This window comes from Fukomys damarensis, unplaced genomic scaffold (assembly GCF_012274545.1).
Source record: "Fukomys damarensis isolate Sample0158 unplaced genomic scaffold, DMR_v1.0_HiC HiC_scaffold_21, whole genome shotgun sequence".
Taxonomy (NCBI): Eukaryota; Metazoa; Chordata; class Mammalia; order Rodentia; family Bathyergidae; genus Fukomys; species Fukomys damarensis.
Window position 1 is genome coordinate 35,275,102 of NW_022900933.1, and position 13,498 is coordinate 35,288,599.

Genomic DNA, 13,498 nt, shown 5'->3' on the forward strand with positions numbered 1-13,498 from the left:
AAAAAAAAATTTTTTTTTTTTTTTTTTTTTTTTTTTTTGGTACAGTGAATTGAACTCAGGATCTTGTGCTTGCCAGGCAGATGCTGTGTACTGAACTACATCCCATCTCATAATTCTTACTCATTTTAGTTTCTTCTGTGTGAAAAATTTCTTGTCTTGGATATTTGTAGCTCTTAACCTTTTGGGGAGGAGGTTTTTCTTAAGGGACCTTTTCTTTCTGAGTGTCCGTCTACTGTCAGTGAGTAGGCCTTGATTCCTCTGCTGCTGAGATAGACTGCATTCATTTTCCTTTGTGTACAGTTTTTGTCTGCTGTAGTTCAGGTTGACTTTTTCCTTCGCCAGAGCGCCCTCTTTTCTTTTTATACAGCATTCCAAATGCGGGTGCTGTCCGCAGATTTGCTTTTATTTGAACTTCCCCTTTACTTGTACCATCCTGTGGTTCTCACTTTGGATTTTATCCCCTGTAGTTTCCTTCAGTGCGAGGTGTCGATCTAGTGGACACATTGGCTGGTGAGTTTTGAGAGTTACGCCTGCCTGGTTTGCTTTACCCACTCAAGTTTTGGGGTTTGTAGGAGAGGATCCTGTCGCTTGGTAGATTTCACATGGGTTGTGAGCTTTGTGCTCCTTTGGGTGGGATTTGGCGAGATGGAACGCTGTGCCCAGCCCTACTGTGTTCTGCGTCACCCTCTGGAGCAGGATTTATGAGTTTCAGTAGACTGACCATGATGATGCTGTTCTGTGGAACTATTTTTAGGAAAGAAAAGCATTCCAAGTCTTAATTAATTATTACAATTAGTTTCATTTAGTTGGCCACAGGAATAAAGCTAAAAATAAAAGCAAACAGCTTTATTTGCAAGAAAAACACTCTTTTGACCACAATTTTATATTGAATAAGTACTGAGCCAGCTTATTAATAATTTTAATTTTTACTAGTACATATTTGTAGCACACAATGATTATGTTCATTGTGGAGAGTTGGTACATTTACATAAAACATCGTAGTCCTTTTCTTTATGCCCCTCTCCTTCCTTCGCTGTTTCCCCTCCCCTCATCTCTTGGTTCCCTTCCCTTTTGCAGAAGATCTACCTGTTTCTTATTATCTGTTTTTTATTTTGCTCTCTAATTTATTTGTACTTTGAATTTCCCGTATAAGAGAAACTGTGTGGTAGTTAAGCTTGTGTATCAGATTTAGTTCACTTTATTTATTTATCTGAAGGTAAAATGTGATATTTTTGTTAATTCTGGGAAAGAATTCCAGAAAGATGCAAGATTGTCCGGTCACTATTTTGGGTGACAAGAAAATGTAAGTTATTTTAAAGTGTTTGACTATTATTAGGAAATAATCAAATGGGAGATTACTCTGGTGATTTCGTAAAATTGGATGAACCTTAGAAGAGATCCATTTTAGTATTGCAGAATATATAGGTTACCCTTTTTGGTGTTTTGAGTCTGGGCTGTCATGCTTGGCACTAAAATTTAACTCAGGAAAATTCCATCAAGTATTGAAAGCACAGTAATTATGAGAATAAATTGATATGAAGCAGTAGCTATTGTATGTTTATTTTTAGAGTGTGTTTGTTATCTGAGAGAAGATTTAGATAGCAAAGATACATTACCTATTCTTTGGGAAAAAAAATAAAAAATTTCCCAATAAATGAATAAGGAACATATAGAGTATTTGCATATATGGAATGTGTGTGGTAGAGTGGTAGTGTTTTGCTAAAAGTTTCCAATCTAACGTAGTATGTACATATTTAGCTTAGGCTCAAAACTAAACTGCTTATATAATGTAAATTTATATCACATCTTAACAGACTTCTTTCATTTAAATAACCATTTCAAGAATTGCAGACTAATTTAACTCTTACCAGTCTCCTGTCTCTGCTGCATCTCTGCTTCACTTTTAGGGAATAACAGAAAGTTACGTGAACCCTTTTCAGTTAGTATTTATGGGTCTGACTGTTTGAAATCATACAACACATACATGTACATGTGTGTAAACACACAAATATTACCTGTGCTCTTTACACAAGCAAGAGTTACACCTAAGCGCTCTTGAAGCTAGGAGATATGTGACTCGGTCAAACTTCCGTGTCATAACTGGAATTTAGGTCTTTTGATCCCAGTTCAGCACCGCTTTCGCTGAATGTTATGTTAGACTTCTGTGTTGGTGAGAAAAGTGAATTGAGATTCGTCTCTGACAGGATAGCTAGTGAGAAGGGAAGCAGGGATGCTGAGTGTCACCTGCTTTGATTTTTTTTCATTAAGTTTATCGGTACATTTTAGGTATACAGTACAGTTACATGCATCATTGGGATCTTGTGACTTTGCATATATGTATCTCAGTTCCTATTTTTTCCCCATTCCTCTACCAGCTTTGCTTTTTTCTGTGAACCCAAATCACTAGACAGACACAGTTTCTCCTTGTCTCTTGAAAGGTGACTTGTGCTGAAAGGTAGAGCATATTGGTGAGGCTTTGGAGCAAGATACAGTGCAAATTTCTGATGTTCCACCACTTCAGTAGCTTGCTGAGGATTAATTTCCTTATTTATTTTATTTTTGTACTGGGGATTGAACTCAGGCCCTTGAGCTTGCAGGGCAGGTGGCGGAACCACTGAGCTAAAATCCCTGGCCCTAATTTCCTCATTCATTAAATGGAGATGAAATGTGGTCTTCACACTGTCTTGAGGATGAAGGGAACCCATGCACAGCATCTGTTATTGTGCCCTGAGTACCCTTGGCCTTCCTCTTTGTATCGTATTTTCCCTCAGTACTGTGTACTTACCACGTCAATATTGTTTTTATAAACCCCTCTTTACATTGCTATAAAATGTGCATTATAATTGTAGGCTTCTTTCCCCTCAATATAATACTTTTTAAAATTATTAAATACCATTCTAGTCATAGGTGATGTGCCACTGGAACTAAAGACTAAGTGTTCTTGAAAGTGATTGTGTAGATCATTTCATTTGTTGTCTCAATTCCAAAGTGAGATAATCAAATGGGATTTGAGCCATTGTAAATCTGGATTAATAGTTGTTCTTTACTTAAGTTTTAGGGTGGGTAGGAATTTGACCAGCCTCTCTGTTGCATAGAAGCTGTGCTGAGGGAAAAATGTTTTGAGCATTGAGATTATACATGTTGCTTTGTTCTGTATTACAGTGAAAATGCCTCGTGTAAAAGCAGCTCAAGCTGGAAGACTGGGCCCTGCAAAGAGACATCTTGCGGAACACTTTGCAGCTGGAGAGATAATAACTGACATGTCAAAAAAGGAGTGGCAGCTTGGATTACCTATTGGCCAGGGTGGCTTTGGCTGTATATATCTTGGTAAGTGTGTGACTACTTCCAATCATCAATCCAAAGCATTTTTATGCTTTTTAAAAAATCAGAATAGGTTTTCATTTTTGTGCTGTTACAGGATGTTCGTAATAATCTGCAGTCAACCTAATATTGTATGAAGAGACAAAAATGCATCTGATAGGAGTAGAGCAGATTACTCATTTATTCACAATAGAAAAGGGGGACAAAATATCTAATAATGTCACTGGTGTGAGCACTGTGGCTTTAGATTTTTAATATTTCATATCTCAACATTTTTTGAGACAAAAGAAGCCATGCATATCTTTTTTCCTTCACCCGATTATAATTTAATCCCTAATTTTTGGCTAGTTGTACAGTTTTTTCTTTCTCTACGACCCTAAAAGTTACTGTAGTGGGATTAGAAGAAACTGCATATTAGGCCTAATCATATGTACCATTAATTAGCATGCTTCTCTTGAAATTTTTGGAGACCAGTGTAGGACCCTGAAATTCTGTGGGTTTAACTAAATTATTGATTTAGAAAATATTTTACCTTGCTTGTAAAGCTGTCTGCTTCACCAAGAATGTTAGGAATATATTGCAATTCATATTTGTTTTTGATATTTCCCTTTTTAATTCTGAGTTCTCTCTTCACCTCTAATCTCAATTTAATTAGTTAACAATTTGGTTATTTCTGCCATGGAAATTTATACAATTTTCATTTTAGCAGTTGAACTCTTTTTTCTTTTCTTTCATCTTACTGAGAATACTAACACTGCAGTATAGATTAGCATCACCTGGAAATATGATAGAAATGTAAATCTGTGGGCCCCAGCACCGGAACTTCAAGTCAGAAACTAGGGAGTGGGCTGGGCTATGTTTGAACTCGTGTTGTGGGTGATGCTGACCTGTGCTGAAGTTTGAAAATCACCAGCATAGATGAAAGAACAGCGGTTTTACTCCTCACTTAACATTTGCAGTAATCTGTGGGCTGTAGCTGAACGCCTAGAATCTCTGGACCTGTTTTCATAAAAGAGTTCAGCTGAGCAGGGTAGCACACTAATCCCAGTATTCTGGAAGACCGAGGCAGGAGGGTTGCAAGTTTGAGCCCAGTGTGGGTAACTTAGCTACTTAGTGAGTCCCCGTCTCAAAATAAAAAGTGTTGAGATGCAGCTCAGTGTACAGGCTCTGGGCTCAATCCCCAATCCTGCAGAACGAAACAAACCAAGACCAGTGCTTTAGACATATGACCCCTGTAGGCTGGTTGCACTGCCTTTGGTGAAATACACGTTTGTTTTATATAGAATGAAACCCATCCCGGTAAAGTTAGCTATATATTGAAAAATTATATTAGCTGGGTATTATTTTTTATCTTGTGACTTAGAGGATGTGGTGTACTATAGAAGCTGTCTGTGGCAGGGTGTGTGGACTTCCTGATAGGAACTTGGCTCTAAACAAGAAGACTTTCATTTTTACTTTGCTTTTGTAATATTTTGTAAATTTAGAACTTGTTTTGTGTATTTGCTGTTTTACTTGCATTATTATTAAAAGGTGCCATCTAGTAGTAACTATTTTTAACATTCACTGGTTTGACAGTCCTGTGTAATCACACCACTTCTGTAAACCTGGGTTGGCTAACCTGCAGGAGGGATATACTTGAATATTGCTGCTTTTGGTCTATCGCTCTGTGGCCACTGATAACAGAAACTGCCATATTAAAAATTATTGGCAATTTTTGTTGACTTTGAATTTTCTTTGGGCTTTTAGGAGCATTTGACAGTGTTAATCTTTCTCATACACATTGCATACCTCATCTCCCATGGTAACAGCTCTTCCCTGTACTTTTTCTTCTCAGGCTGTGCTTAGTCTTCTTTCTGGGCTCTGGGTACTTCTGTGCTGTTCAGCCTTCCTTCCTAGGCTCTTTTCCTTCTCTGTGTTCCAGTTGATCTCATCAAGTCTCAAGGCTGCTTTTACTGCTTTTTATTGTTGATTTCCATGCTTTTTATCTGTCACCTGGGGCTTGATCTCCTGTGTCCATTCCGTGGCCAGTGGCCTATGACAGATTTCTACTCAGATGTCCCACAGGCATGTGTGAAATGTGTATTATCCTGCATTGCTGATCTCGTCATGATCAAGAGAGGATTATCTGGGCGCATGAACTGGGAAGGCATTCTCAAGTGTCCCTAGCACCTCCTCTAGTCCCCTTGCTTCCCCTGTGTGACTTTTCAGACATATCCAGGCCAGGTCATTACCATGTCTTTGCTCTGCAGCAGTGCCTCTCCTCTGCCTAGTTCTTGCCCTTGTGCATCCTCACTCACACTGTGGCTCATGTGCTGGCCAGATCACATGACCATCCTGGTTAAACCTTCAATGGCTCCCCAGTACTCTTAAAGATGCGATCTTCTAAGACTGGGAAAGAACTCTTCTTTACAAGGCCTTTTACATGCAACTTCTGTTTGCATCTCTTACCTCAGAATCTGTGTCAGCCACCATGCTGCCCATTGCCTCTTGATCTCTGTGATGTTTTTAAAGATATATGTAATGATACTTTTTAACTAGTGTCGAGTGCAAGCCATTTCAACATAAAGTTAAAGCTATGAATAAGATATTTATACTATTAAACCTTTGAAAACTTTGAGCTTTATTGAAATATAATTGTGATACAAGGCATTGTACCATTTAATGAGTTTGCACATCAGTGAAGTATTCATCCCTCTCCTTGTGGGTATTTAAGTTATTTCTGTGTCTTGACAGTGGTATGCAATGCTTCATTGAACACGGCAGTGCAGATACCTCTTTGAGATCTTGATTTTTATCTGATCTTGCTGCTGCCGTTTTCCCCAAAGTGAGGTTTCGGGTAGGTAGATTAGGAACATGCCCCCCTTGTGGTTACTGTTTCATAATTCTTCCCACACTACATTGAGATTGCTTTTCTTCATTGCAGAATAAATTGGCAGTGGGACATCTCTTCTTGTTTTCCTGGTACCTGGCATATTTTGCACCACACATTACTTGAATGAAATTTTGAGCTTCTTTCCATCCCCTGTTTCCTCATTTTCTCATATTGGGATGTCTTCATTTTCATATTTTGTTTAAAAATCTGAACGTGCTTTATTCTTCATTCAGTATCTAAGTGGTGTTTCCTGGGGCTGTCGCTTAGGCAGCCCAGACCTCTTCATCTGCCCACGTTAGCCGTTTTTATGATGGTATTTCTGCTCTAGTCTGAGGTATTTCAGCTGTAGCCCTTCTGTGTGTTGCTGCTTCCCAGCTGATATTGGTAGTTTCTTGGTTTCCATCACCTTCTTGCTACATCTCTTTGACTTCAAATGTGAGCCTGCTTTAGGGTTCAGTCCTAGATTTCTCCTTTCCTCTGTTTCCACTCATCTCCTAAGGAATCTCTTCCAGTCTTAGGGCAATAGCATTTCTATGTTGATGGCTTCAAATAGATTTTTCCTATCTTGGACTGCTGTTATAAACTCAAGGCATACCTACCTGCTGCGTTTACACCTGAACTTGAGTGTTTAACAAGCACCTCAAACTTAAGATACCCTAAAATTTGGCATTCTCTCCCTATTAGTAAGTGGCAGCTTCCTCTCTCCATGAGCTTAGGCTAAAAAACTGGAGGCATGCACACCTCATTTTTTCTTTACTTTATACCCTTACCTCTGACCCATCAGAGACCCCATCAACTTTCCTTTGCATATAGGAGACCACAGCCTGCCTCCACACTGGTTCAGGCTGTCACCCTCCCTCCCGTGGGGTACTTTTAGGGTCTTCTCACTGGTCTGCCCCTTCTGCCCTTGCTCCCTGTGTATTGATCTCCAAATGTGGCCCAAAGAAGTCTGAAAATCAAGGTCTGGTCTAACTTGTCCTCTCATCCTTTCATTTTAGCAAGAGCCAGAACCTTGATGTCATGTCTCAAGTCCCTCTTGCTCAGTCCCTTCTGCTGACACTTTTCACTTCACATTTTCTCCCCTGCTATCTTTCCAGACATGTCCAGCATGCTTCCACGTCAGGGCCTTTGCACAGTTTGCCTGGAACATCCTTTCCCACTCTCCCCTGGCGTATTCCCTTACTGCCTGGAGACTGCTGCTTGGCGACACCTTGGCAGTGAGGTGTTTCCCTGCACTAAGCCCTGCCGGCCTTCCTTTCCTCTCTTACTTTTCCCCTACTTAGTCATCATCAGACGTACTTCGTACTTGGTTTGTTGTTTATTTCCATTCAAACAATAGTTTTGTAAGAGTGAGGATTGTCTTTTCCTGCCCAGTGCTAAATCCCTATTTCCTAGAAACTGGCATATCGTAGCTATTTGGTAAATATTAGTTAATGAATATGGGCAGTCTTGTAGTCCTAACTCAGTATTCCAGGGCAGCACCACCTCTTTATTTGTATGAAATAAAAGACATCAACATTAAAATTGTTCTGGATGGCAGTTTAAAGTTCTAGTGCCAAAGTCCTAAGCTGTTGGTGTGAATGCATTTTTCCTAAACTAATGGTTCTGGGACCTGGGCTTTCCCTTTTCTTCCAGGTGTTCCTTCGTAGTTTGTTAAGTTGAAGAAATTGCATCAGCTGTCCTCTTCTGGGAAATTCACAGGCTTTTAAGCACCATGGATGCTTTTGTGTTAAATATTTAGCTGTGTTTAACTTGGGGTTTCCTGTAGTTAATTGATGATCAGTTTGAAGCAGCCAGACATTGTGAGATGCTTTCCAGTTTCATACGTTAAATAAAGCATGGGTAAAAGTCTTAAAATTGAGAAAATATTCTGTAATGATCTGCTGAAACAAGTGCTTGGGAAGTGAAATTATTCTATCAAGGGACTACAGATACACCAATCTCAGTATTACTTTAATATTTATAATGCTGCTTGCTCTGATATTTTGTATTTCACTTTTTTAAACAGCTGATGCAAATTCTTCAAAACCGGTTGGCAGTGATGCACCCTGTGTTGCAAAAGTGGTAAGAAAATACTTAAGATTCTTTTTTCTTTTCTCATCAGAAGTTAACATAGTATTTATTTTGTAAAACATCTTTTTTGGTAAATAGAATTAATTAAACCATAAGGTATTACATTTTTAATAATGTTTTATAAATATTTAATGTGACTCAAAAGTAGCTTTGTAGTTTTAGAGAACTTGAGTTCAGAAAGTCCCTGTACCCCCTTCTGAGTTAGAATGGCACTGGGATTTGGGGTGAGTCCGTGAAAGTGCAGAAATAATGCAGATGTGAAAGAAAACATACAGCTCTTTCTTTCACTTAAGCTGTTTAGACGAGATGCTTTTTATAATCATATCCTGCAAGACCATACTAGCTTACTGTAATCTTATTATATTTTTGTTTTGCATTTAGCTTTGGGATTCCTCTTGGTCAACTTCTTTCTTCTTGCTTATTCCCAGTTTTCTTCCCTTCCCCATCCAGTTTAATTTTAGTAAATTAAACTATTTATTAATTATGATTGTTGAGCCTTCTTTGCTACACTAATGTTCAACGCACTTTATAATGATTAAAGATTGATAATATCTCGCCTGACATAAGAAATTGGAACACCCAGATTAATTTCTAGACCAGCAAACTAAAATTCTCATTTTTACTATTTTTGTTTTTTAAAACAATTACTCATCTTTTTCCTTGATGGCATCTGTATCGGCCCTTCCCCAGAATGCCTTTACATATGTTATCAACATGTTTTTGTTAAATAGAAGATCAAGCAGAATGTGTTATTTGGGGGACATTCACATGTAACTCTCCTTTCCTCTTTTTTTCCCTAAAGGCTCTAAAACTCAAGAATTAGAATTAGCTCAAAACTTTTTTTGATTTGTTTTTTTTTGTCTTTTTAAAAAGAAATATCTTTTACTTTTTAGGAGCTAACTTTTTTAGACCAGAATTGTTCTAGTGATTCTTTATTGAGGCATAAATTTTATAGCGAAAACACAGATATTAAACAGTTGGAAGATTTCTGACAAGTGTATGTAACTGTCTGTTACTCCTGTTAAGATTCAGAGCCTTTCCATTGCCCCAAACATTCCGTGTCCTTTGTTGAAGTTTAAACTACTACCTCCTTGCATTTCTTTTCTTTTTTTGCTGTGGATTATTATTCTGTTTTAGATGTCACATAAATGGGATTATACTATACATAATGCTTATGCTCAGCATAATGTGTTAAAGGCTTATCTGCCCTGTTGGTACAGCAATCATTTGTTTCATTTCTCTCTTGATAGACGTCTTTGTTATTTCCGGTTTTGGACGATTATGAAGGTGGTTTTGGTTTTTGGTTTTTTTGGTACCGGGGATCAAACTCAGGCCCTTGCACTTGTGAGGCAGGTGCCAGAACTACTGAGCTAGATCCCCAGCCCTACAAGTGGTTTTATTTCTATTGGCTAAATATACAGGAATTGAATTGCTGTTGTAGAGAAGGTGTATATCTAAATTTATAAGAAAGTACTAGACAGGTTCCCAAAGTGTTTGTCCCATTTCACACATCCAATAGTAATGTGTGAAAATTGGGATTGCTCTCTGTCCTCTCCAACATCGAGGTTGTCTTTGTCAGTGCTGTGTATTTGTTAGGCTTTTAGTCATTGTAGCGGGCACATAGCGGTGTCTCATTGTAGTTTCAATTTGCATTTATTTGGTGACTGATAATTCTGAATACTTTTTCAGTGTGTGTGTGTGTGTGTAGTGCTTCCTCTGTCTGTTGCCTCTTTTTTTTCTTTTCAAATTAAAAGCAGTAGCTGGATGGTTTTGCCATTCATAATTGAGTAGTAAGAGTTACTCTTTCAGATACATGTGCTATGATTATATTGCCCTGGCTAATAGTTTGTGTTCCTTTCCTCAGTGCTGTTTGTGTATCTTTGGAGGTGGATCCTGAGCTCTTGTGTGGGCCCCCCCTAGTTGTGTTAGGTTTTTTTACCTTATGCTGAAATTGTTTGCTAGTATTTTGTTAAGGATTTTTGTGTCTTTGTTCATACAGAGTATTGGCTTTTAGAATTTTCTGATCTCGTGATTTGACTTTCCTGTTGGGATCCTGTGGGTAAACTGTGCTTAGTCTCCTTTGTGCCCTCCTGTTAGTCCTTGTGTCTCTAGGAAAAGCCCAGGCTGTTCTGTCACCCACTCTGTTTCCTCTGTTTTAGAGCTCCATAGTCTTAAACTGCCTGTTGTCTACTTTTTGAAGATAGACATTTCCTCTTTGTCTACTTTTTAATTTATTTATCCTACAAAGATTAATTGAGTTGATCCCTTGTGCTGGGACGTGGAAGTAAAGTGAAGACTTTAAAGTTTAGCATCAGGGCTGAGCCCCCTGCCCCATCTCTTTCTCTCTCTTTGCTTCTTTCTTCTCTTTGTGCAGTATTGGGAGTTGAGCTCAGGGTCCTGCATGCGCTAAGCAAGCACTGTGCCACTGAGCCGCATCCTGAGGCCCTTTCTAAATTTTGAGACAGTCTCACTAAATCCTGCAGGCTGGCCTTGACCTGACGGTGCTGCTCTGCCTCCTGGTTAGCTGGGATTCCAGGCCTGTGCCACCACGCCCAACCGTCTCCCTTTTCTTGATACTCTTCCATTTTGGATTTTTCTTCTTTGACATTTTGGGATAGCATTCCTTTTGAACTATTTCAGTTTGCTCTTAAGTCAAAGAAACTAACGTTCGTACTGTCAAACTGGACCATTTCTGTGGAATTGCAGAATATTTTATTTGTTTCTGATATAACAAATTAAAATCTGTGGGTAAAATAATTTCATAGGATTTTCTGAAGCTTTCCATTGTGAGAAGAAAGCAAGCTCACTAACCCCCTTGTGACTTCTCCTGAGTTTGAAGTCCAGATGATCTGGTTACCTCTGCTCGCTCTGCTGTTGGTTGCAAGGAGAGATGCAGGCAGGCACACTTACCTTCTGAACAGAGCCGCTGGATAACCATGACTATTTTGTTCTATGGACCTGAGCTGGCTGGCTTTTTATTCACAGTCATACCTTGGTACTGGCCTGCATTGGAAGTTGTTTCATTTGGTACTCCATGTATTTTGACATGAACGTTTTGTTCGAATACTTATGGTTTGTTTGGTCCTACTCATCACACAAGGTAGAACTTGTCATTGTCGATTGTGTGTGACTCATACCCTCCCTTCCTAGCCAGAACAACTTGTACTTGAGTTTGGTGCTTGTCACACCTTCTGGAACCGATTACCTATGAGTACCCTGGTACTTCTGCCTGCCCGCCCGCCTATCTGTGTATCTTATCTATCTTCTGTCTGTCTGTCTGTGTCTGTCTATCCATCTATCTGATCTGTTTGTAATATTGGAAGTATAACTGAAGACCTGTGCACAGAGCTGCATCCATAATTTTTTATATCAAGTAAGGGTTTAGGTTGCTAAATGCCCAGGCTGGCTGTGAACTGGTGATCCTCTTTCCTTAGCCTCCCAGAATGCTAGGTTTCATGTGTCTGCTGCCACACCTGGCTCTGAGCTTCTTTTAAGTTGTATTTTATCTTATAATTATGATATTTTTCTTTGGTGCAATTAGAAGTATTTCATTTATTTTTCAGTGAGATTTCACTTTCCCTGCCCTTTTTACTTATACTGTTAAGCAAAAAAATGGATAGGAACAGGTATTTCTTACATACGTAAAGGGAGCAAGTTAAGTTTCTAAGTTTAAGGCTGTGATCGGATCTCTGTACCTCCTGTCTTGTAATTTAGTTTTGTATTGCTCTTTCTCGTTGTGATAAGGATAGTGATACTCAGGTGGTTTCTCTTTTGCATTTAATGTTTCAGCAATTTTTTCAGTTTTGTAGCTGCAATCTGGGAAGAATAACATAGGCAAGCAATATTACCCACTTTCCCTTTGAAGAAGAAATTTGATGCTGGCCAGCTGCTTTTCCCTATACCCCATTTTTCTGTTTTATTCACTGTACTAATAATTAGTTTACAGTTTTTACTTCTAATATCCTTTTATGCTACTAGTTACTTTTAGTTTTTTATGTGTTTATTTTCCTAACTATATTTTAAGCTTTTTGATAAGGACCTTGTTTTAAACTTTCTTCATGCAGTCCTTAAATGCTTATTTATCCTTTTAAATATGTTTTAGCCGTAATTTTTACTTTCTTTCTATTTATTTATTCTCAACTTCTTGCTGTGATTCACTTTTCTCTCTTGAGAGTAGGCCTGTTCATAATTTCTGAGTTGCTAAACTTACTTTCTAAGATCAGAAGTTGCTAAACTACCTTCTAAATTGCTTTATAATATTCAAAGTTGAAATGGATCATCAAATACAAACATGTAAAATGAGTATCAGATGTTTCCACTATTAAAATCTGAACTGTTTATTGAACATTTGTCATTTAAAACACCAGAGACTATTAAAGATCTTTTTTTATTTTTGGTGGTGCTGGGAATCCACCCCAGTCCTTCATGCTCTGCCACTGAGTACACCCTAGATCATGTTAATATTATTAAAAAAAAAAAAGGATCTCATGCTGTACATGGAGTATGAAGATGTTTTGTAAAATGGCTATATATGAAGAAAATGTAGCAAAATGTTTCCAGATCTTCGGAAATAAGTGTACATTTTACCTTTGGAGAAAAAAACCTCAGCAGTGACATTTAAGAAATGAAGGCATTGGTTTTTATTGTGAGAGCAGACTTACTGGAATGAAAAAAAAAAAAGGATCTCATGCTGTACATGGAGTATGAAGATGTTTTGTAAAATGGCTATATATGAAGAAAATGTAGCAAAATGTTTCCAGATCTTCGGAAATAAGTGTACATTTTACCTTTGGAGAAAAAAACCTCAGCAGTGACATTTAAGAAATGAAGGCATTGGTTTTTATTGTGAGAGCAGACTTACTGGAATGGAGTATCACACAGTAGTTCTCAGTCCTGGGTGTGTAGTGTTAGTGGGAATCTCTGGTGTAGGGCCTGATTATTGGTGTTTTTAGCAGTGCTCCCCACGTGTTTATTTTGTGGTTGACAACCACTGTAGCAGCTGGTATGCAGAACAGTTTAATTACTTTGAAGGAAATTATGTACACGCACCTTTGTTTTGTGGTCCTGTAGTTGAGATGTGCCAGGTACCTTGTGTTTCCGGTATGGATTTTTCCACCTTAATGTGGAAGACTTGTCAGAGAATTTGGTTGGAGTTGGTATGTCTGCTGTGCAGAAGAGCTCTAAGCCAATAGACTTTCTATATTTGGCATTGGAGTGAAGTTAAGATGTACT

General features: G+C 38.4%; 1 protein-coding gene across 6 annotated transcripts in view; it reads left to right on the top strand.

The window, feature by feature from the left end:
• Vrk1 (VRK serine/threonine kinase 1) overlaps window positions 1-13,498 on the top strand; it is a 97,841-nt gene that overhangs the window by 27,710 nt on the left and 56,633 nt on the right. For all 6 annotated transcript variants that reach the window (XM_033766776.1, XM_033766774.1, XM_033766775.1 and 3 more), the window contains exons 2-3: window positions 3,163-3,327; window positions 8,202-8,257. In XM_033766776.1, coding sequence (XP_033622667.1) covers window positions 3,163-3,327; window positions 8,202-8,257 — 221 coding nt within the window. The remainder of the gene's footprint in view (window positions 1-3,162; window positions 3,328-8,201; window positions 8,258-13,498) is intronic.